Here is a 22,466-nt window from a genome sequence, read left to right as displayed (position 1 = left end):
TTTTATGGTTAGCATAACGTTCCTGCAACCTAAATTTAATTTAAAAATATAACGTTCTATGAACTTTTATTTGAAACATTCCAAAAACGTTAAAATGTCCAGTTTGCTTAACGTTGCTAGAACGTTATTTTATGGTTAGCATAACTTTCCTGCAATGTTCTTGCAACCTAATTTTCATTAAAAATATAATGTTCTATTAACGTTTATTTGGAACATTCCAAGAACGTCAAAATGTCTAGTTTGCCTAACGTTGCTAGAACATTATTTTATGGTTAGCATAATGTTCCTACAACTTTATTTCCACCTACATTTTCTTAAAAATACAACACCCTAAAAACATTTGGAACATTACAAAGTTTAGTTTAATAAAATGTTATTTTAAGATTAGCAGTATTGCAACATTCGCTTTCAACATCATTTTTATTAACACAACCTTCCAGATACGAGCAAGTATATAATTACATGTGCATTTCAACAGGTATCTGAATTATTAAAGATAATCAATTTCAAAAAGTTAATTAACACATTAAACAAATTGGTGAAATTTGCATATCATGTAAAATAATAATAATAATAATATGTAGTTTAATATTTATGACAATGAACTATAACTTCACAGCTAAATATAAACTATGAAATTAACATTTAATAATTGAGAACTTCTATATGAATTTGAGTGTGGGGTGTGGGTGCTGAAAAACTGTGGTCCATGTCCCGTCTCTCCACGCTCCATCTATAAAGTAAACAGATTGGCTGATGTTACAAAGTGATATTACAAAATGCCTATAAAATAATTAGTGTGGCTATGCCAAAAAAATTATTAGGATCTGTGCTGCGAGTTCTACAAATATTACATTACTCAAGAGTCAAAGGTAGTTTCATTTGACTTGGCATATGTTACTTTCAATGACAAGCTACTAGCAGCATTAAGAAAAACGTCTTCTGAAGCATCATTAGATTAAGAAAAATATAAACATTCAAATAATACATTTTCATCATGTCACTTCCGAAAAACAATTTTTAGGTCAACATAAATTGACCTAATTTATTCATCTTGATAGGTATACACATGCACACTACTGGAAATACATCATAATAGGGTAGTTAAGTCAACTGCAATTTCCATTTTATACCAATTTGAAACAGGAAAAATCCCTTCAACATTTAACATTTAGAAGTCATCAATAAAGTTATTAAATGGCAAAAGTTGCCTTGTTACATGTTATTAGCTAATAAACTGTTACATGAACTCAGTTAAGGAAGGAAACTCAGAGATAAAACAGGTAAGATTAATAGGTTCTAGTAGGTGTTTCTGGGTAGGGATGCTAGCATTGACCCATTAACTGACAGTAAGAATTTTCGCTATTAACACATCAGTTAAATTGTTAAGGAATAATTTGTAATGTTTTCCTTTAAAAAAAAATGCTGCATGGATTAAAAAAACTGCATTGTCAAAATGGCATTGAGAGCAAAAAAACAAGTTACACTCAAGTTGTTAGTTAATCCTTTAAATTTTACAGGTATTCAGAAACAAGATAAATAACAGAAGGTATAAGTAGCTTTTTTTATTATGTGTCAAAGCCTAAACTATAAACTTTTAGAAGCTTGAAAATAAAGACTTCCAATGGAAAGACAAAAATGATGAATGAAAATCAAAAATAAAAACATTTGTTTGAAGATGAATGAAATTCATTCAAAATGAATTTGGAACAACATGAGGGTGAGCAAACCATGACAGATTATTATTATTTTTTTAACTATACTGATCTCAGTTAAAATTTTTAAATGTTGCCAAGTAAATATAAAGTTGTCCTGACATGTGTCCTACCTTGTGTATCTTGAAACAATCTGCAGAGACTACTTTTCAGATAGTAGTAGATCTGCCAGGATCATAACTTGAATGGCTGATGCCATTATTGTCCCTGAAGACAAAACACAAAATTAGAGAAATTTAACTCACAATTAAGCAACATTTATGGACAGCTTATTTTTATGAATCATAAGACAATTTTAACCACTACAAACTTAGCATTAGCAATTACCTGACATCTTTATAAGAAAACAAAGCAACTTTAGGATAAGGGAAAGTAGAAGTTTTTTTTCCCCCATCTATATTAGTTAAGTATATAAATGTATAACTATAATCAGAACTTAAGACTTCACTGGTATTCTTCTGAAGCAACACAAAATACCAAAAGACTTCGACGGAATGACAAACTGAAATTTAAGATGTTATTCACTCTGCCAATTCACTCTGCATCAAACTGGTGGCACCCTACATTACATCAAACATGACTGGTCTTTAGATGTCATTCTTGTGGGATGTTAGTTTGTTATTTTTCATCTGTATTGTGTAACGTTATTCACAATTTGATCTTTAGGTTTAAATTTCAATCTAATATTCACAAAACAAAAGTATACTATTGCTTCAGAAGACTTAACATTTGTGCTGCTGGTCATTTCTGGTCATCATTACATCTGCATTAATAGCAATTCATCAAAATATAAAAACTGAAGAACGATGAATTTAAATAACTGTTTATAAGGTGACAAATTACATCTTGTACAACACTAAAGCCCATCAATTTGTTTAATGTGAATACTACTTAATTTATTTTAGGCTCATATTAGTATCAGCCGTCTTGTTGCAAATGACATCACACCACCCCTCGCTGCCTTTCTGAAAAGATTGATTTCAAAAGCATGACAACAATTTGTTAGTATGAATTTTAAGAAAGACAGTGAGGAGCAAATAACAGTGTAAAATGTTAACTAAAGTTAACAAAACAGTCATTATAAATGCTCCTCAGCCCTTTGTTCACTGCGTTCATGGATTTAGAAAACTTGATCAGCATCACATGGATATTCTAGATGAAACTGACAAAGCGGATAATAATGATTAACTAAAAGTTTAAAGGCATTGTAATACAGAGAATATGTCTTTGCTTTACCTCTCTTGAGAACTGTGGCGAGTGACGGTTACAGATGACGACATCCTGTCAGCTGTCTCTCCAGTTTAAAAATACAATTCGCGGGACTCGTTTGTCTGTGTCCAGCTGTGAGAAACCACACACACACACACACACACACACACACACACACACACACACACACCTTAATTTATCACTGACAAACTGTTGTGTATAACACTGCATATTTAACACTTGCCGTTGATAACTTTGATGTGGTTGTCCTTGCTTCTTTGCTAGCTAACATTACAATGATAACTGAGCTGGTTAATCTTCAGATAAAATTGACAAAACACAAAATAACGTTCAAAAGTGCTTTAAATAGGAATAAAAAAGTGAATGCTTACCTGTTATTTTCCGTGACGGCGTCGCGAGCCGTCCGGCTGTGATCCAGTGACTGTGAGCTGTGGGGGAGGGGCGGATGTGACTGACTGAAAAATGCGCGCGGTTTTTGAAAAACACCCGGATAATATTTTGTCTCGAGTAAAATTAATTTCTTTAAAAGGATTGATCTATGCTTAATATGAAACAGATTTATGTATTTATTGTATTATCTTTAGTTATGAAGGCTATTTAATTAATATTGAAAGAGATAAAGCAAACGTGATTTCTAGAAAAACAATGTTAGAAATCATGAATTAAGCAAATTTTTCTTTAAAATATTTTGTGGTCAGCCATTTAGACATAATAACCATATGGTAGATTAAATTAATTTATACTTATTTAGATTGAGTTCCCCTTAACCTAATTAGATTTTGAGTTCACATCACATATATATTGAGTTGAAATAACTTTTTTTGTTAAATTAACTAATTTAATTTAGCAAATGCCACTGATTTACAGTGTATGACATTTCACTATAGGCCTATGACTTCAAAAAGTTATAAAAGATATATAATTAATAATGATAAAGTATATAATTATAAAAGATTCAGTGACTTTGCCACATCCTAATCGAGGTTGTAGTTTCATATTTAAATACATTTTATTTTTCTATCATATTCTGTTCTATTCTTGTTTTATATAGCCTATAAGTGTTTCAAAGGCATGAAAGTTATAAGAACATTCATCAAGTACAAATAACGTCTAAACACGTTCCAAGAACGTTGTTCTAAGAACGTTTTCTATCAGAGTTATAAGAACATTCATCAAGTACAAATAACGTCTAAACACGTTCCAAGAACGTTGTTCTAAGAACGTTTTCTATCAGAGTTATAAGAACATTCATCAAGTACAAATAACGTCCTAAACACGTTCCAAGAACGTTGTTGTAAGAACGTTTTCTATCAGAGTTATAAGAACATTCATCAAGTACAAATAACGTCCTAAAGACGTTCCAAGAACGCTGATTTTAGAACGTTTTCTATCAACATTATGAGAACGTTCATTAAGTACAAATAACGTCTAAACACGTTCCAAGAACATTGTTCTAAGAACGTTTTCTATCAGCGTCATAAGAACATTCATCAAGTACAAATCACATCCTAAAGACGTTCCAAGAACGTTGTTCTAATAACGTTTTCTATCAGAGTTATAAGAACATTCATCAAGTACAAATGACGTCCTAAAGGCGTTCCAAGAACGTTGTTCTAAGAACGTTTTCTATCAGAGTTATAAGAACATTCATCAAGTACAAATAACGTCCTAAAGACGTTCCAAGAACGCTGATTTTAGAACGTTTTCTATCAGAGTTATAAGAACATTCATCAAGTACAAATAACGTCCTAAACACGTTCCAAGAACATTGTTCTAAGAACGTTTTCTATCAACATTATGAGAACATTCATCAAGTACAAATAACGTCCTAAAGGCGTTCCAAGAACGCTGATTTTAGAACGTTTTCTATCAACATTATGAGAACGTTCATTAAGTACAAATAACGTCTAAACACGTTCCAAGAACATTGTTCTAAGAACGTTTTCTATCAGCGTCATAAGAACATTCATCAAGTACAAATCACATCCTAAAGACGTTCCAAGAACGTTGTTCTAAGAACGTTTTCTATCAGAGTTATAAGAACATTCATCAAGTACAAATGACGTCCTAGAGACGTTCCAAGAACGTTGTTCTAAGAACGTTTTCTATCAACGTTACAAGAACGTTAACAACGTTATAAGAACGTTCCAAAAACATTATTTTAATAACGTTTTGTACTAACATTAACACAACTTTTAAAGAACGTTAGTGAATGTTCTGGGAACGTTCCCTGTTAGCTGGGAAGGCACTTCCAATGAGGAGATGGCGAGTCAGGATCGTCAATTTCATACAATTGTTTTGTTTGTTTGTTTTGGGCCTCTGTGCCAAGATTGTGTTTGCATGCAGTAGCCTACAAATATCCCGCAGCGGCATTTTAGTGTCATGCTGAAAAATAAGTAACTAAATAAATAAGAATAACGTAACAATATTTTAAGAATAAAGTCAAAATTACGATAATAAAATCATGTTATATTGCAATAAATAAAACGTTACAGCACTTTTGTTGGTTTTGATTGCTTCTATTCTCCTCATTTGTAAGTCGCTTTGGCTAAAAGCGTCTGCTAAATGTAAATGTGACATTATAAAACTGTATGTAGACCAAAGACCTTGAAACAATTCTTCAAAATGAGCAGCAGGTGGCGCGAAAGGCGCGTGTAAAACTCCTCATGATTCTCTTTGTTTTGACTGAGAACAAAAGTAGCAGCCAAACTCAAACTGTCATTGTGTGTGAGGAAAAATCTCCCAAACATGAAGAACGGAAGACACCGAGATCATGCTGGAGAGAAGATGATCCTGTGATAGACTGCAGTCACACGAGTGCTTGTGTTTTATTTTGTCACGCTTGATTCGTGTGTGTGTGTGTGTGTGTGTGTGTGTGTGTGTGTGTGTGTGGATGAGACGCGACTTTCACGGATCTGCGCGTGTCTGCAGTGACAGAAGAGGGTAAGTTTGTTTTATCATGCTTTCGTTGTTTTCTAAAGCAAATTTATATTACAGAGTTTGTTGCTCTTATAACACATATATTCGTTATAAAGTCTATTTTCGTGCAACTAAAACAACTTATTAAAAAGTAGAGCATTGACATGTAATTGTTTATAGCTATATAAAGTTTACTGTATGTGGTTCATTAGTATTCACGGTGAATGTAGAAACAGCCACACTAAAACTGAAAGCATGACCTAGTTTTCCTTGAATTACTGTATTGGGAATTATATAGGAAAATATTAAACTGGGACTTTTAAAGCATTTTGTTTTAAGCTGTTAACCTACTTATTAATGTGTTTGGATAAAATATGGAAATCAGCTTCCCTGAATTAGACATGCACTTAAACATTTACTATAACACATATTACTGTTCACTCTAATACTGTAAAGTATTTTACACCGTATTAGACATTACAGTAGTTTTGCATGTTGTTTTTATCTTAATTTTGTCTTAATTTTAGTGTTGGCAGCGATTTGCATAACAATATTTCTTGCAAGGTCAATCTAACCTGAACGCCAATCTTTACTAAAGCCGTGCTGATGTTGAGGTAAATGTATTCCAGCATTATATTTGATGATAATTCTGCAAAAAAAAAATATCTTTGAAGCTTATTTTCCTTAAAGCTAACCAAAATATGATTAATGGCTCACAAACAGGAAACGAACTTTGCCAACGTCTTCGTCCTCGACTCAATGTGTGTTATTGTTCCAGGATTTATGGAGATTAGATTACTTTTGGCACATTATAAAAGTCATACTGGTCGCTTCTAGTGTCTAGCAACTGTAAGAAATTGTGTTAGTGATACTAGTAACCTGTAAAACTGTGTTCATTGTCTCACTACACATGTTTGTTGTGTTTCTCTGGTGTTTGATGCTGCAGGTTTCTTCAGAACATCATGAGACTGTGAGCTCGGTGTGGAATCAGTCATGGCAGAAACCGACATCGACAAATCTCACCTGCCCGGTGTTTATGACGGTGTGTATGGGTTATTCTGTTTCGCATCTTTAGTTCTTTTAATATCTCCTTAGGTTTGTGTCATGTTGCAGTGTTGTTGTTGATCTGGTTTAAGGTTATAGGTTTAAAACCCAGAAGGGGTGATACTGTGTATATAAGCCATCGTGGTGCGCTTGATCCATAAAACTTAATATTTCTTCAGTGGAATTGTTCTTGTAATTGTAAGTGTGGTGTTTTAATTTATTGAAGTAAAGCTATTTAAGTAAAATATAAATGTTAGATGAAAACTTAAACTTAAGCAAAAAATTTAAATTTTGCTTTGGCAACTAACTGAAATAAAATAAATTTAGGTTATAATAAAATAAGTCAAAGTATAATAAAAGTATTAAAATGACTGAAACTCAAACTGAAGTAGAAAACCTAAAGCTTAATAGAAATATTTTTAATAACCTACCCTTAAATCAAAATGCACATAATCACTAAAATCGCTAAAACAATTTAAAATTGAAATTAAATCTGAAAATATAAAATACTAATTTACATAAAAATATGAATAAATACTATTAAAACAATTTAATCTTTTCATTAATTGGAAATTAAAAAAATTATTTCAATTAATGTTTATTTTATTTCAATTAATAAGTTGCCAAGACAAAATTTCTCATTTTCGTTTAATTTTAAAGTGAAGTATTAAAATAACTTCATTAATAAGTTAATAAATTAACTTTTTAATTTATTTAATAAATTAAATAAATTAAAAACTGCAACTAAACTGAAACTAGAGATATATTAAAAATAAATAAAAGCTATTGAAAAAAATAAAAATGTCAAAAACGCAACATAACTACAGTAACTTTACTGAAATTAAAATAAAAACTGATATGTTAATATTTTAAAATGTTAACTGCATATCAATAATGCTAAAATAACACTGAATAGTGTGTGTGTGTGTGTGTGTGTGTATGTATATATATATATATATATATATAATAGGCTACTAAAAAATAACACTGGCTGTAAGTCACTTTTTGTAAGTGCATCATCTAAATACACTAAAAAAATTTATTTCAAAGAAAGAAAGAGAAAACAAGAAAAAGAAAATGTACATAATTATAAATAAGTGTATTTCATCTCTATTACTGCATGCAGGAAACAACTTCATATGCAAAATGTATTTATTTGCAGCAAACCTACATGTAATATCCATAACCTGTCCGTTTGAAAGAGAAAAAAAACCCTTTTGGGTTAAAACTTGGTTTAAAAACCAGGTGCTTGATTAGCAGCTGGTTAATATTCCTGTGCAGGTTTTCCGGGTGAGTTGTGTTGTCTTAGATGTTGTTTGGCAGGGCTGCTGCTGTGTGTTGTAGGAGATGAGATCAGAGTTCAGGAATGTGATGTGAGCTCAGGACAGATCGAGCAAGCATTGTGTGGGGCTGATAAGAGCCGGAGACCGTCCGCACACTCGTGCTCTTATCTGCTCTGGATGAGCTCAAGAGCTTCCCGGCGTTCCTGTTTCTTAAACAGGATTTGGGTCGAGATTCCAATCTTCTCCTGTTTTGACCTAAAGCTGGAGGCAGGAAAGGGGTGTGAAGAGTTCAAGTGCAGGAGAGTTTAGATGAAAAGCTCACAAAAACATTTCCATACATCCTTAAAAATAAAGGTTCTTTATTGGCATCTATGGTTCTGTGAAGCACCTTTTATAATAGAGGTAACCTTTCCAGAAGCTTTATAGCGGGAAGAAGTTCTTTAGACTGTTAGAATGTTCTTCACACTAAGAAAAAAGATCTTTTAAGAACTAAACATGGTGGTCCTGTTGCGTTACTGTTTCACATTAACTGATGCACGGCTGTAGTTGTACCTAGAAGGCAGACAGACTGTCTGTGTGTGAAACTGGACACTATATAAACACCTACTCAGTGAGCTTGCCTACCCATAATGCATTTTAAGGCATCATATGTGCACACTGGGTTTTGGAGCCGAGCTTCTGACCTGGTTCTTTGAGTTCATGCGTGACACCCTCCCAAAACTGCACTGTCGGATATTTATAGCTTCTGCTTTTGCTCCTCGTGCCAAATATAGACAAAGAACTACAGGAGAAAGTCAGAGATCGGGAGAGAAAAGCAGTGTACAGGAAAAGATGAGGGATAAAAGCATGATAGTTTCATGCAGGGGTCCTGATTACTGTCTTTTCTCTCTTTTCTTTGTTTCTCTGACTCTGAATAGCACCATCTGTTTGGCCCGGGGGCCTCCACTCAGCTGAGGGGGGTAAAACGACTGCGAAAGACCACTGTCTTTTTCCCACAAAAATGCACACTCTTTAAAGGAATAGTTCAGCCAAAAAATAAAATCGGCTGGAACTTAACTCGCCCTCAGGCCATCTCAAGATGAGTTTGTTTCTTCATCAGAACAGATTAGCATGACTTGCTCACCAATCCTCTGCAGTGAATGGGTGCCGTCAGAATGAGAGTCCAAACAGCTGATGAAAACATCACAATAATCCGCAAGTAATCCATCAATTAATGTCTTGTGAAGTGAAAAGCTGCACGCTTTTGTGAATGAAATCTATCATTAAGGTGTCTCAAAGCTGTGGGAAATGTAGTATGATACAAACCAGTGTATTTGAGTCGGATCATTCATGTTCACATGTCTACATTTAAATACATCAAAGCTGTCAAATGCAAATTGCCCGTCATTTTTCTTGGTTCTTATTTTTAGTTGCACAACACTGACTCTTGTTATGCACAGAAAACCCTTTTCATGGCATTTAGTTTAACTGTGAGTATGCCAACCTTTATGAAACAGGCTTCTGTCCTGAGAGCGCCCGTGTCAGCTTTTCCATCACGGATCAGGGTGGAGGTGGCGGCAGAACCAGCAGGGCTTTTTCCTAACCTTTTTTAAAATTCATCTGCTTGAGCACCAGTGCTGTTTGCTAGCAGTATAGAGCACATAGGATGAGCTCAAACGCGTGTGTGTATGTGCTTTGTGACAGTAGAAGGAGTTTGAGACATGGACGCAGACGCATCTTTCAAAACGGTAAAATCCACTGCAGAATAAATAGAGAATAGTATTTTTTTAAGAAGTAGTAGTCTGAGTTGGTTGTATAAGCTGTTGTTATATCATTATATGCTTCTTTGTGAGCATTTAATGTGTCTTTAAAATGTTCTACAGCACTGACAGATCTGTAATTAGACAACCTGTCTTTTATAATGGAGTGTCAGCTTTTATGACTCTGATGTTTAACATGCTTGTGCGATAGTTCATGAGCTTTTATTAGCTCACTCAGTTTTCCACACTTATTTAAAGACGGCACAGGATGGAGGAAAAAGGAGGGTTGTTGTTTTATATACCCAGCTAACAAAAATATGATCTGAGAACATTTTGTTAACCTTCCCATTAAGTTGTGAAATTCTGAAACATCCCGTTTTAAAGAATGTTCATTCTTGATTGCATGAACGTTAGAGAAAACATTAAGAGATTTGATTGTTTTGCAAACCTTTCTTGAGGTCGATTTTGTTTAATGGCTGTTCAGTAGAGTCCTGTCAGGAATGGCATTTGAGTGAGCTGCAGTTTTGGCCGATCACACTGACACACCTCTGTAAGCTTATTGGGCTTAATGTGCTTTTCCTCTGAGCCATTGTGTTAAAGTTGTTGACCCAGTTGGCTTGGCTGTAGTTTTCCTGTTTGGGCCCCAGTGTGACATTATTAGCGGAGCAAAGACTGAGATGGGCCCAAACATAAACCTGCCCTAGAGAATGAATTGCACATGCAGATAGCGTTGTTTATTTGCACAAGCTGTCTAGCAAGAAATAGGAGAAGAATTGCACAAATACACCCCCAAAAATAGATAATTTGCTAAATTTTGTGAACACAGGTTTGCCTATTTTGCAGGCCAGTTCTGCAAGCCAGACACCCAAATCAATGATTACATTGATAATTGCAAAAATTTCTAAAATGTTAGGTTTAAATATGCAAATGATGCATTATTGAATGAAATATGCGCTAATTTGCATACATTTTTGTACTAAAATCTAAACAGTGGATGAAGTCAGTTTCAATATTCTTGGTTAATCTTTTTGACATATTAGTGTCAAATGTTTTTACTGGGGGAATTATTTTGGGTATCTCATTTTTGTCACTCCATAATTCAGAAAATACTTAGAACAGACAGAAAACAATATATTTTCACAATTTTGGGGAGAATAAAATGTTGTAATCAAGCTAATTATATATGAATAAATACCTTTGTAAAAAAAACTTCAGGATACAGACAGGGGGGAAAAAAGTAAAGTTTGTCGTGTGTAAGTGCTACTGAAGTGGAGATCTATAGCTCAGTGTAGGAGAAAAAAACTCATTTTGAGAAAATGGCATTTAAAAATATGCATTGTAATTGAAATCTATTGACAAAAATTTTTTTGCCCAAAGCAACATTCACTAATTTTAAAGTTATTATTAAAAAAATATATTTTTTATTTTATTTGTAATTGTTTTAGTTAACAACCTTGGCCACAATCAGTGTTATACAAAAGCCTTGCTTTTAGCAGATGGTAATACTGCAGTGTTATTATTGCCACGTAACATTATTTCAGTCCTGCACTGAAATATGCTCATGTTAAAATGTGACCTGAATTAAAATTCTCTTCATAAAATGAATATTTTTCCACCTTTAAAATCTGATCTAAAACTAAAATAGCTGATACAGACACCTGCGCTGTAGAATTAGTTGAATTAGCTAATGAACCATTTTGCTTCTTGAGAGAATGTGATTGTTATAAATGGATTGCACATTAAGTATTTTACCATGTCTAAAGGAAGTTTTGAGCACTCTGCCTTGTGTTACTAACTCTGCTTTAAACTAACAACACCCTAGAAATGTGGTAAAATCACTGTAATGTACCCTTTAATCACCTGTTATTTGAATAATCTTGTCTGTATTTTTGTGGTTTTCCCACAGTGTGCCAGTGTTTCTCTGTGTTAGAGGACGGTGCGTTGGCTCATAGTCTTCAAGAGCAGGAAAGTGAGTATAAACATCTGTATAAACATCGTCTTGCTCATCCTTCCTTTTTACGGAGTTAAAATAGACCTGGTTGATCTTTATCATGTCAGTTGAGCAGTTCTACAGCACCAACATCCAGAAGAACCAGGCGGTGCAGAACGATGTTCGTTTGGCCCGGAGGCTGCAGGAGGAAGAGGAACAGCGACCAAATCTCCGCTGGGACCTGCAGCAGCTGTGAGCATCGTCAGGCCTCGACACGTGTCCCGAAGTACTCAGTCAGCACCATGGCAAAACCACAGACATTTAGGATATTCAGATTACTTTGTGGAAACAGATGCCGTTGACTCATTTGTGTTGCGTAACTTTGTATATTGTGAAGTATAAGTTGAAAAACCACAGGGGAAAATGTTTAGAGCTTGAGAGTAAAATTAGCCTGGCATGATTCACTAGAGTTAGTTTTTTCCACTAATTTGCAGCACTTGTATGTTTTGTTTTGTTTTTTATAATTGCAATTGACAACAAAAGTTTATATTATAAATGTCATATATTAAGTTAAACTTTGTCGTGTTTACAGGCAGGACGAGGACTGCAGATATGCACAGATGATCCAGGAGGAGCTCCAGAGGTGTGCGGAGGAGGCCAGGAGGCGAGAGAAAGAGGATGAGGTGCGTTTCATTAAAACATGATAAAGTGAAAGGCAGGACTTTTTTTATTTCTGCAGTCACTGTATATTGAATTTTTGTACATTTACCGTCACCGATGTGCTTGATACACAAGCACAAAAATACACAGAAAAAAATGCACTGTACACTGTGTATTTGAAAGTTGAAAATAAAAATCATTGGATTATTTTTTGCAAAAAAAAAAAAAAAAAAGATTGTGAATTACGTAATTAGATTCCAAAAAATAAGTACTTGTAATTTAAATGATACCACAATGCTCATAATCATAATATAGTTACTTTTTTATAGATTACATGATTGCATATGCCCTAATTCTTCTTTTTCTCTCTCTTAAATTTTCCTTTCTAAAATTCCACTGCTTTTATAAATTTGGAAAGTCTTCAAGCGTTTCATCAACTCAGAAAACTCCTGTAGTTCATCATGTGGGAAACCCTGGCATAATGTAACGTTTAGTACACTTCATGATGTTGATAACAAAGAATGAAATATATTTTAGGTCAAAAGTAATCAAAATGTAGTCAGATTACATTACCTGTGTAATCCAATAGATTACGTTACAAACTATAATTTCCGACGTGTAATTTCTAATCAGTACAATTTGTAAGTAATCTACACAGCACTATCTGTTGTTAATTATCTGTCCTTTCATGTTAAGCTTATTAAAACACCTGTGTGGAGTGCCAGTTGTGTAGAGATGCTTTTGGACAGAAGAATAAAGGAGAGAAAAAACATAATAGACAGAAGAGAGTGAGAAGACTGAGGCCCGACTGGGATATCCATTGGCTTCAAGTGTTCTATTATGTCCTTTATTTAGCTGTTGGGCGACATTTCTGTCGCCTAAAGGAGCAGCTTTGTCATCTTTGTTGTCAGGAGTGGTTTTTGAAAGTGTTCCCATGGCGTGTCCAGGGTGACGAGTGGTTTGTCGCTGAGGAGGTGGACGTCATCTGGGAGGCCACGTCCCGCCGGATGCTTCAGTGGTGAAACAGTGAGGTTCTGTATTTGTGTGAAGACTATTTACAAGGGGCTTTCTGAGGCAGTCTGTCTGGAGCCCTTTATTCCACCCTTTGGAAAGACGTCTTGAGGAAGTAATGGTCTATAGTACTCTGAATCATTTGAAGAGACACGGTGTTTGGCTTTGATATTTTATTTTTAATGCAGTGACAAATTATCGGTTTTGTCCACTTTTTTTTATATCATAAAAATCTCAGTTGTTATTGTTTGTGAATTGAAAAACTGGGACATCACATTTTTGAATTTTTTTTTAAAATCGTTTTGTGTTTCATAACCATTCATGCGGGTCTGACTGACCTTAACTGGTTTTAATATAATTGGTTTTAATTTTAATTCAACAAAAATCACATTATGAAAAATAGTAAATGGTAAACCATTGCAAATAGCGGAAAAATCTAAACAATATATATATATATATGTATATAACAAAATTATGACTTTACAAAAACACATTGCAAAACTAAATATGGGAACATTTTTTTTTTTTAATATATATGCACTGTAAAAAGTGATGTTGACTTAACTTAAAAAAATTGAGGAAACCCGTTGCCTTAATTTTTAAGTAAATGATGATTAAAAAAATAAGTTAATTGAATTGTCAAGTTCACTTAACTTTTTTTTTTTTTTAATTTTTTTTTTTTTATGTACTTAATAATTTTAAGGCAATGGGTTTCAGCAATTTTAAGTTAAGTCAACTTTCACTTTTTACAGTGTGTGTGTGTGTGTGTATATATATATATATATATATATATATATATATATATTTTTTTTTTTTTCTAATTACTGTGTATATTAATTTGATAAAACTGTGAATATATTGTAAACAGTAATTACAACTTTTTATTTTTATGGTTGTGCCTTTGGAAATGGAAGTCAACATTTTTATTAAGATTTAATTCATTTTTATATATTTAAATTTTTATGCATAATTAAATGCATAATAAATAACATGTAAAGGTATAAAAAGTAAGTTAAATAATTGAATTTAACAAAAATAATATTAATTTATTGTAATGCTGTAATATTTTATTTATTTTTTTATTTTTTTATAAAGATTGTATTTGTGCTTATTTTTCATTTAAGCTAATTTTGAGGACAAATGTGGTTATTTGATTTTTTAAATTAATTTAAATGTATTTTTCATTTATTTATATTTATGTAAATTAATTTATTTCTTATTTACTGCTGGTTGATTAGTTAATTTGCAGGACACCAGGACTGTCCATAGAAAATGTGGATGTCTGGTCATCAGGTACTTTAGGCGTTTTTGTTTTTCTGCTAACGGTTTGCAGCCTGAGTGCTTCAACAAAAGACGTCCATCAGCACCTGCTCTGTTTGTTAGCTGAGGGTGTTTTTGACCGATGTGGGCTGTAGTTGTGCTTGAACACCTGGTGTTGACTGTCCTCTCTGCCTCGCGACGACAGTATTCGACTGTAAATGGAGCGGTGTAGTGGAGTAGAAGGGATTTGTACCGGTAATTGACTTCCTGCATTTCTGCCAGCCTGTGAACAAAGTCTGTCTGTGTATGTCCAATGGAGCTGTAACAGCCCTTTCTTATTCTGCGTGTAAAATCAGCTTTCTAGTAATGGCTAAATGTAGTCATCTTTACAGTTTATTGGTTTTCTCGTAACTGCTGGTGATATTTTCCTAGAATCTTTATCTGTGTGACCTCTGCCAACACGTTGTCAATTATTTAACACAGTGCCAACTTCACAAAACTCATATAGCACACAAGAGAGGAACACTGCTGGCAAGGCAAGTGTATTAGATATCTCATTATGGAATTAATTCAGATAACTGCTATAATAAACAAAATGTTATATGAAAGTCAAGATTAAAATTGTCTAAGGAAGTAATTAATGAAAAATCAACAAGAATCGAAGAAAATGGAATTAAATGCGTAATGTATAATAAGTAAAGGTATAAATAAGTTAAATAATTTATAAATATATATACATTTTGTGACTTTTTTTAAAATATATATTTGCATTTATTTGAATGCCAAAGAGAGGCCCTCATTATACTGTTTATGTGTGTGTTGGTGTTTGATTATGATTAGACACACATTCCCGCTTGAGTTCTTCAGGCCTGTATCACTGAGGGTGGGCCGGTCAGCCACCAGAATGGAAACTCTTCCACCAGAGCTCTGCACAATGAGAAATGCCTCACCGTGGTGCTGAGGGCACATTGATTGCTGTAGCTTAACTAGCCATGCTTTACCTCCTCAGTCTATAGGACACTAGTTTGCCCAAATAAAACCTAACAGCTTTAAGACTGGAATACCCATGAGCCCACATAACAGCATCAGCTGATGTTGTGTGTTTATTTGTGTTGTAATTGCATTGACTTTCCCATGGGGAATTTTCTGTTTATTTACAAGAAATACAGTACATGCTTTACATAGAAAACTCCTCTGGTGAACGTCCAGACATCTTGTTGATCAAAGGTAGGGCCTGTCTTGTCTGGACGGTTGGCAAACACAGCTGAGTGACAACACGTGGCTAATATTCTAAATTCTAACATTTACCTTAAAACTAAACTCTGATTGGCTCACAAATCAGCCCAAAATGTGGATACTCCACCCCAAAATGAACATTTTGTTATTAATCACTTAGCCCCATGTCGTTCCAAACCCGTAAAAGCTTTGTTCGTCTTCGGAACACAATTTAAGATGTTTTGAGTGATTAATGACAAAATGTTCATTTTGTGGTGGAGTATCCCTTTAAATGTCTTTGGAAAACACTGAATAAATAGTGTGCTCTGTTGACATGCTAATCTTTTTCTGTTATAGATTTCTGCTTTTTTGATTTAGACCCACATGAGGGTGAGTAAATGATGATGATGATGATATATTTCTGGATGAACTGGCTGTTTAATAGTGTGGCATTTAAAGCACAAGCCTCATTACTGTCCTCTAGTGGACAAATGAAGTATATACTTCATAGTGTGTGTTATTTATTTATTTATTTTATTCCAGTTAAGGAAACCACTTTAAATGAACTTCTATTGTGATCTGCATTGTCGATTATTTTTAATGCGTCAGCTCACTTCCTGTCTTTATTTCTCATATTTAACCACCCGTTTCCTGTTGCTTAAGACGTTGGTGTAGAAAAAAAAACCCATTTTTTAATTTTTCCTATTCGGTACAAGAGTTACAAAACCAGCACAAAAGTGTCATTGTGTCAGTTTAATTGTCAGATCTGTATAATAGGACCAAAATGTACCATGGTAATCATATTTTCTGCCAAAATACTACAGTTAATGTTTCTCAGGTTTAGATTTCACATTCACAAATTCTTAAAGCTGTTTAAATGATCCAATATGAATGTATTTTGATATTACAGTAGTGTGGTTACTGTGGTATTTTGGTGGAAAATGGCTCTAAGATCAAAGTCAGGCGGATATTCTCAGAGCTGCTGCTCAGTATGACGATGTTATAATAATGTGTTAGCGTTTGTGCACTGTGTGGTTTTATTCCATGATGTCGGTGTGTAAATGAGGTCTGAAGGACTCAGCAGATCTCAGGCGAGGTGTCCTGAGAAGCGTCGCTGTGGGCGTCACACATATAGTGTGTGTGTAGGTGTGTGTCTGTGTGTGAGCTGTACTTTCCGTAGGTCTGGCCTCCTCTGGTGGGTGTTAGCCTGGTTTTTTGTGCTGTAAGGTGATGAGTTTTTGTTCGAGTCACTTCGTGATGGAAGATTCACGGCCCACTTTGACACCTCCGCTGCATGATATTAAACACAGACCAAGATGTGTGTGTGTGTGTGTCTAAACTGAGGTCTTACTTTAAATGTCACTTTCTTCATCTTGAGGCATAGAGAGAGATTCTGTTTGGCCATTATCGCTTAGTCAGTGTCGGTTTTAAAATAAAATGTACAATTATTTACTTTATTTGACTGTATTATTTCTATTTTTACTCTTATTTTATTCTATTTTTTATTATACAGCATTTTGGTACACTGTTTTTAAAGTGCTTTATTAATACATTTTATTTGATGAAATCTATGGAAGAGATCATTGCAAGTTAAGGTTATATTTCACAATTCAGACTTTTTTCTTGTAATTCTGAGGGGGAAAAGGCAGTACTGTGAGACAAAAAATCTCTGAATTGTTAGATCTCAGGTATGCTACTCAAAAGAAAAGTCAGAATTGTGAGATAAAAAGTCAAAAGTACCTTTTTTTCAGTTTCAGTTATGTTTATGAAGCTTAAAGAAAATAACTTTTTCTCACAAGTCTTACTTTTTTCTCTCACAGTTCTCATAAAAAGTCAAAACTGACAGATATAAACTTGCAATTGCCTGTTTATTTTTATTCCGTGGTGGAAACTAGCTTCCGTAGAAATAACTGTACAGTGTTACTTATATATGATTTGTAAACATTATTTTGAAGAAATAAATGCAAAACGTAACAGCTGTCCATTTCAGCTGATGCCACCAAGCTTTCTTATTAACTTTTTGCAATTAATTTCCAATAAATGAATCCAAGTTCCTGCTCACATTTATGTCAGACTCTGTTGTAAATATGTCACATTATGAATGTATTGTATTTGTTGCTCTTAACAGTTATGGTTATTCTGGACTGTTAAAATACATGCATCGTTCAGTTTATTACTGAATATGTGTGTGAATTTTCTCAACAGGAAATCGCTAAACAGCTACAGGAAGAAGAAGAAATGGAGATGAGACGGCAGAGGGTTGCTGCTGGTTACAATGACAATGACTGTGTTTCTCCACTCTGTGAAGGTAACTGTTTTTCTCACAAATGCTTGATGTGAATGCGGGCATCACGTGTTACCTAACTGGTTTTGGTCTCCCTGTGTCAGGTTTGGGAGTCTGGGAGCAGGTGCTTCAGGACGCCGAGCTGGCCCGTAGACTTCAGGAGGAAGAGGATATGCTTCCTCACAGAGAGGTATGTTATATTGAATGCTTACACAGTCACTGCTACTCGACCTGAGTCTGGTTTCGGACCAGGATGGGGTTAGTTCTTCTATATCTTCAGGTTTGTTTAGGGTTTGGGACCAGTATTACTTAACAACATTAGTAGTATTCATTATCCTATCTTTTTGTTCAGCAGTTTCCTCAGAGCTCTGGATCAGAGGTAGATTTCATTGCGGCCCAAGTAGCCCAAGATGAGGTAGAAACATCATCAGGATAACTGGACTGATAAATTGATAAACTTTACAGATTGATACCAATTGTAATAAACAGCTCCATATTTTCATTTAGTGGAGATATAACTAAGTTTAAAGTTAAACCACTACTTCTTGATTCTCAAGAAGAGATGTTGCAACATAAGTGTGTAACGCCTCTGTACATCGATGCTCATCAGGAGATCGCCCACTATATGCAGCGCCATCAGAGAAGAGTCAAAAACCAGCCACAAGACCTAGAGATCCAGACCAGACCCGCTGAACCAAGAGATGAAGGAAACACCACAACCAGGAAGGTCTGAATCAACCTCAGGCATTTTATTGTTTTTATACAAGTAAAACACGTGGATGCATAAACATTATCAATATTGTACCTCTATATGGCATTAAAGGGATAGTTCACCCAAAAATGAAAATTACCCCATGATTTACTCATCCTAGGTGTATATGACTTTCTTCTTTCAGACGTATACAATCGGATATATATTAAAAATATCCTGGCTCTTCCAAGCTTTATAATGGCAGTGAATGAGTGTTGAGATTTTGAAGTCCAATAAAGTACGTCCATCCATCATAAAACATGCCTCACAGGGCTCCGGGGTGGAGGGTGAATAAAGGCCTTCAGAAGCGAACTGATGCATTTGTGTTAGAAAAATATCTATATTTTAAACGTTATAAACTGTTATAAACGCTTCCGCTAACTGTCGTACACGTTTTCACGAGAGCACATTGCAGCAGATGACATAGAACATCGGCGTAACATAAGCTCCGGTGAGAATATGCTAGTCTCGCGAGAACCAAGTTTTGTTTACAGCAAAGGAACCAGTCTCCTCTTGGCTTATATCAAAATCCTCCGACATTTTTCTTTTTTTTTCAAATCCTCGTTTTGTACTTCTAATTCGTAACTGGTGTTTTGTTTTGCTCTCTCCTCTGAAAGTTTATAAAGTTGTAAATATGGATATTATTCGTACACAAATTCATCGCTTCGTATAAGGAGGCCTTTATTATAATAATTACTGTAACGTATTATAGTATATTTATAGTGATTTTTCCTTTTTGGGTGAACTATAAGCACACAAGGTTTTTTGTGTGTGTGTGTGTAAATGTATAAGGAAGCTAGTTTTCAGCATGAGATAAAAATTTATTTCATTGACTTCATCCCCCCGCAATTCTGACTTTATGTCTGGCAGTTATGATTTTTTACTCAGAATTACACGTTTATGCCTTGTAATTGCAAGTTATAGACTCACAACAGCAAATTAACATGCAATTGTGAGTTTATATATCACAAATCTTTTATTATTGCGAGAGAGAAAAAATCGGAATTGTGAGATAAAATGTTGCAATTACCTTTTTTATGTGGAACGACATTTTGTTTGCAAATTGTTTCACATTTCTGTTTTTGTGTAAATGGACATTTTGTAACTTAGTTTGACATTTTGGGCCGTGTTGTCTCAATTTCAGTCTCTTCAGATGTTACGCGAGAGGCTGAACTCAGACGGACTGCATTCACCTGTGGAAGAGGAAGACTATACCATCGAAAGCCATCTAGCAAGCCCATCATGCACTGCGCTGTAAGTCACACATTCTTTATCTCACACTTTCTCAAAAACGTCTTTCAACACATCGCCTATCATCATCTCTTTTCAGCCGAAACCAACACTTACACAATATTGCAGAAGAACTGGACCCAACGTTCAAGGCTAGGAAGCGCGAGAGCCAAATTTCCACCAGCCCCCCGTCAGGTATGAACACACTGTTATATAAAAGGAAAGTTCAATAAGTGTATTTGTGCCGCATCAGCAACCATTTCCTGTTTTCTCAGCAGGTCTGTGTTTGGCCCCTCGTAACCCGCACAGTATCTTTTATGACTATTTACCAGAATCCACCTTCATACCACCAACTAAAAGGCAGAGCGACAAAGCAGGACGTCACAAAGCCAAAGACAAGAAAGAGAACTGTAAACAGCAGTGAACATGTGACATCTGACATCTGAAAGTCGCATAGTTAGTGTTGTCTTTTGAGTGTTTAAAGAAGTATTGTAGAATACAATTTATGGACACAGATTAATCTGATAGACCTGAGTAACAATTCATGGTTTCATCATGTTGTTGTATGATGACGGCACCAAGGGAGATGCACGTAATTTAAGATAAGCACTTACTTTAAAACTATTAAAATACATTTTAATAGTTCGTTCATTAGGAGGCAAAGTTCCTTCATTGTATAATAATTAAAAACCTGTTTTAAATGTAGAGTAGGTGATTTCGGAGAGGCTAGCAATAGCAAGCTAGCTTTGAAAGCATAAGATCCCACCCTCCCTGCAAATCGCTCTCCAGAGCCACGCCTCCTCCAAAACACATGACACGATGAGAGATAGCATTGGTGGAGGGTTCAATGCATAACATTACGATAATAACACCTTTCATCCTCGGTTGATCTGCAATAGCGCAATGTAACGCACTGATGGCGTATCATGTCTGCGCGAACAGGGTTCAATACATACGTTAACAGGCAGGTAGGACAGCCTATCGTAGTCCTCGGACCGTTTTATGGTCCTACTCCTTCCACAGACCATATAAATACCTTTAAATACATATAGACCACGTAACTTAGTGATTGCTATCAGGATGTGAAGAGACTTTCAACCAGAATATCAAAAATGTTTTTCAACCAAATCACTTACCCTGCCTTTAAATGCCCGTTTTAAAGTTTTTTTCATCTTCAGGTATATGTTTAGTCATTTAATGTACATGCAGTGGAATAACATCTTTAACTAAAACAAGTAAAAAAAAAAAAAAAAAATGGAAAAGATGAAGACACCATAGATCTTTTATTTTATGTGTGTATAAGGGATGTAATGCCTTCTTTCTGCTATTTTTGTGTTGTAACATACGATCGCCTTATTTCAGCATTTTCCAAGGGTTTTAGTGCGCATTTGTTTTGTAAATGTGTGTTCCTCATTTTCAATTCTAAAAAAAGAACAGCAAGTCTGTTTACACTGAACTTCAGATGAATATTTCCCAATCATATCAGAGGTCAGAAAAGACCCTGAGAAGCCTTTTACCAGAATGTGAAGATTCAGGGCTTTTGCAGTTGGAAATTTTGTGGATTTGAATGAATGCTATGCAGGGGAATTCTGATGATGTTGAAATAAAATATCAAACACCGTCACATCCCACAATATTTCAGTGCAGAGGTCTCTGCACCCCCCACACATACTTTAACCTTTTTGCATGTGCAGCGTGGCGATGACATCAGCCACATGAACGCCTCTCTGTTCTGAAAGACTAAAGATCAAATGAACCCATGCTGAGTCTAGACATCTCATATTTGAGGATTTCTGTTTTGTTTTGGGGGTTTTTTGTATTGTGTGTTAACATCTTACATATTTTCATAATAAAAGTCATCTGAGCATGAATGCCTCTTTTCTTAAAGGAAAAGTGGGCAACTGAACTTGTATGAAGTTCAGAGGTCTCATATTTGAGTTTTTTTCTTTGTAACAGTTTACGTGTTTTCATAAGTCACTTGAGCACATTTCCAGACTGACCACCTCTTTTCTGAAAGTCTAAAGAGCTACTGAACTCCTACTGAGTTTGCAGGTCTCATATTTGAGGACTTTATTTCTTTTGTATAATGTGTGTTAACATAACGTTTTCAAAATAAAAGTCATCTGAGCACATTTTGAGCCTGAACGCCCCTTTTCTTACATGGCTATAGGGCATCTGAACTTGTAAGTTCAAAT

At 34.7% G+C, this 22,466-nt stretch overlaps 1 protein-coding gene and 1 long non-coding RNA gene across 11 annotated transcripts; one reads left to right on the top strand and one right to left on the bottom strand.

Moving 5' to 3' along the window:
* Window positions 1-401: 401 nt before the first annotated feature.
* Window positions 402-3,980, bottom strand: LOC131549496 (uncharacterized). Its single transcript, XR_009273407.1, has 4 exons — window positions 3,317-3,980; window positions 2,952-3,056; window positions 1,829-1,922; window positions 402-733 (listed from the first exon to the last, which is right to left on the bottom strand). It is a non-coding gene; the product is annotated as an uncharacterized LOC131549496 (long non-coding RNA).
* Window positions 3,981-5,615: 1,635 nt separating this feature from the next.
* On the top strand, window positions 5,616-22,403 carry ccdc50b (coiled-coil domain containing 50b). 10 transcript variants are annotated; one of them, XM_058792306.1, is made up of 13 exons: window positions 5,616-5,888; window positions 6,429-6,478; window positions 6,811-6,906; window positions 11,837-11,899; window positions 11,989-12,112; window positions 12,453-12,543; window positions 18,212-18,314; window positions 18,395-18,480; window positions 18,643-18,705; window positions 18,901-19,017; window positions 20,186-20,295; window positions 20,372-20,466; window positions 20,547-22,403. In XM_058792306.1, the coding sequence occupies exons 3-13, from the start codon at window positions 6,858-6,860 to the stop codon at window positions 20,693-20,695; spliced, it is 1,050 nt and encodes a 349-aa protein (XP_058648289.1). In that variant the 5' UTR covers window positions 5,616-5,888; window positions 6,429-6,478; window positions 6,811-6,857; the 3' UTR covers window positions 20,696-22,403. The 10 variants fall into 10 exon arrangements, with proteins under 10 accessions (XP_058648289.1, XP_058648287.1, XP_058648293.1 ...); XM_058792304.1 differs by lacking the exon at window positions 6,429-6,478; XM_058792310.1 differs by lacking the exon at window positions 6,429-6,478 and having other exon boundaries at window positions 5,617-5,888; window positions 20,550-22,403.
* The last annotated feature ends 63 nt before the right edge of the window (window positions 22,404-22,466 follow it).

Source organism: Onychostoma macrolepis, chromosome 11 (genome assembly GCF_012432095.1).
Source record: "Onychostoma macrolepis isolate SWU-2019 chromosome 11, ASM1243209v1, whole genome shotgun sequence".
Lineage (NCBI taxonomy): Eukaryota > Metazoa > Chordata > Actinopteri > Cypriniformes > Cyprinidae > Onychostoma > Onychostoma macrolepis.
The sequence above is the reverse complement of the archived record's forward strand: the minus strand, read 5'-3'. Positions and strand labels throughout refer to the sequence as shown.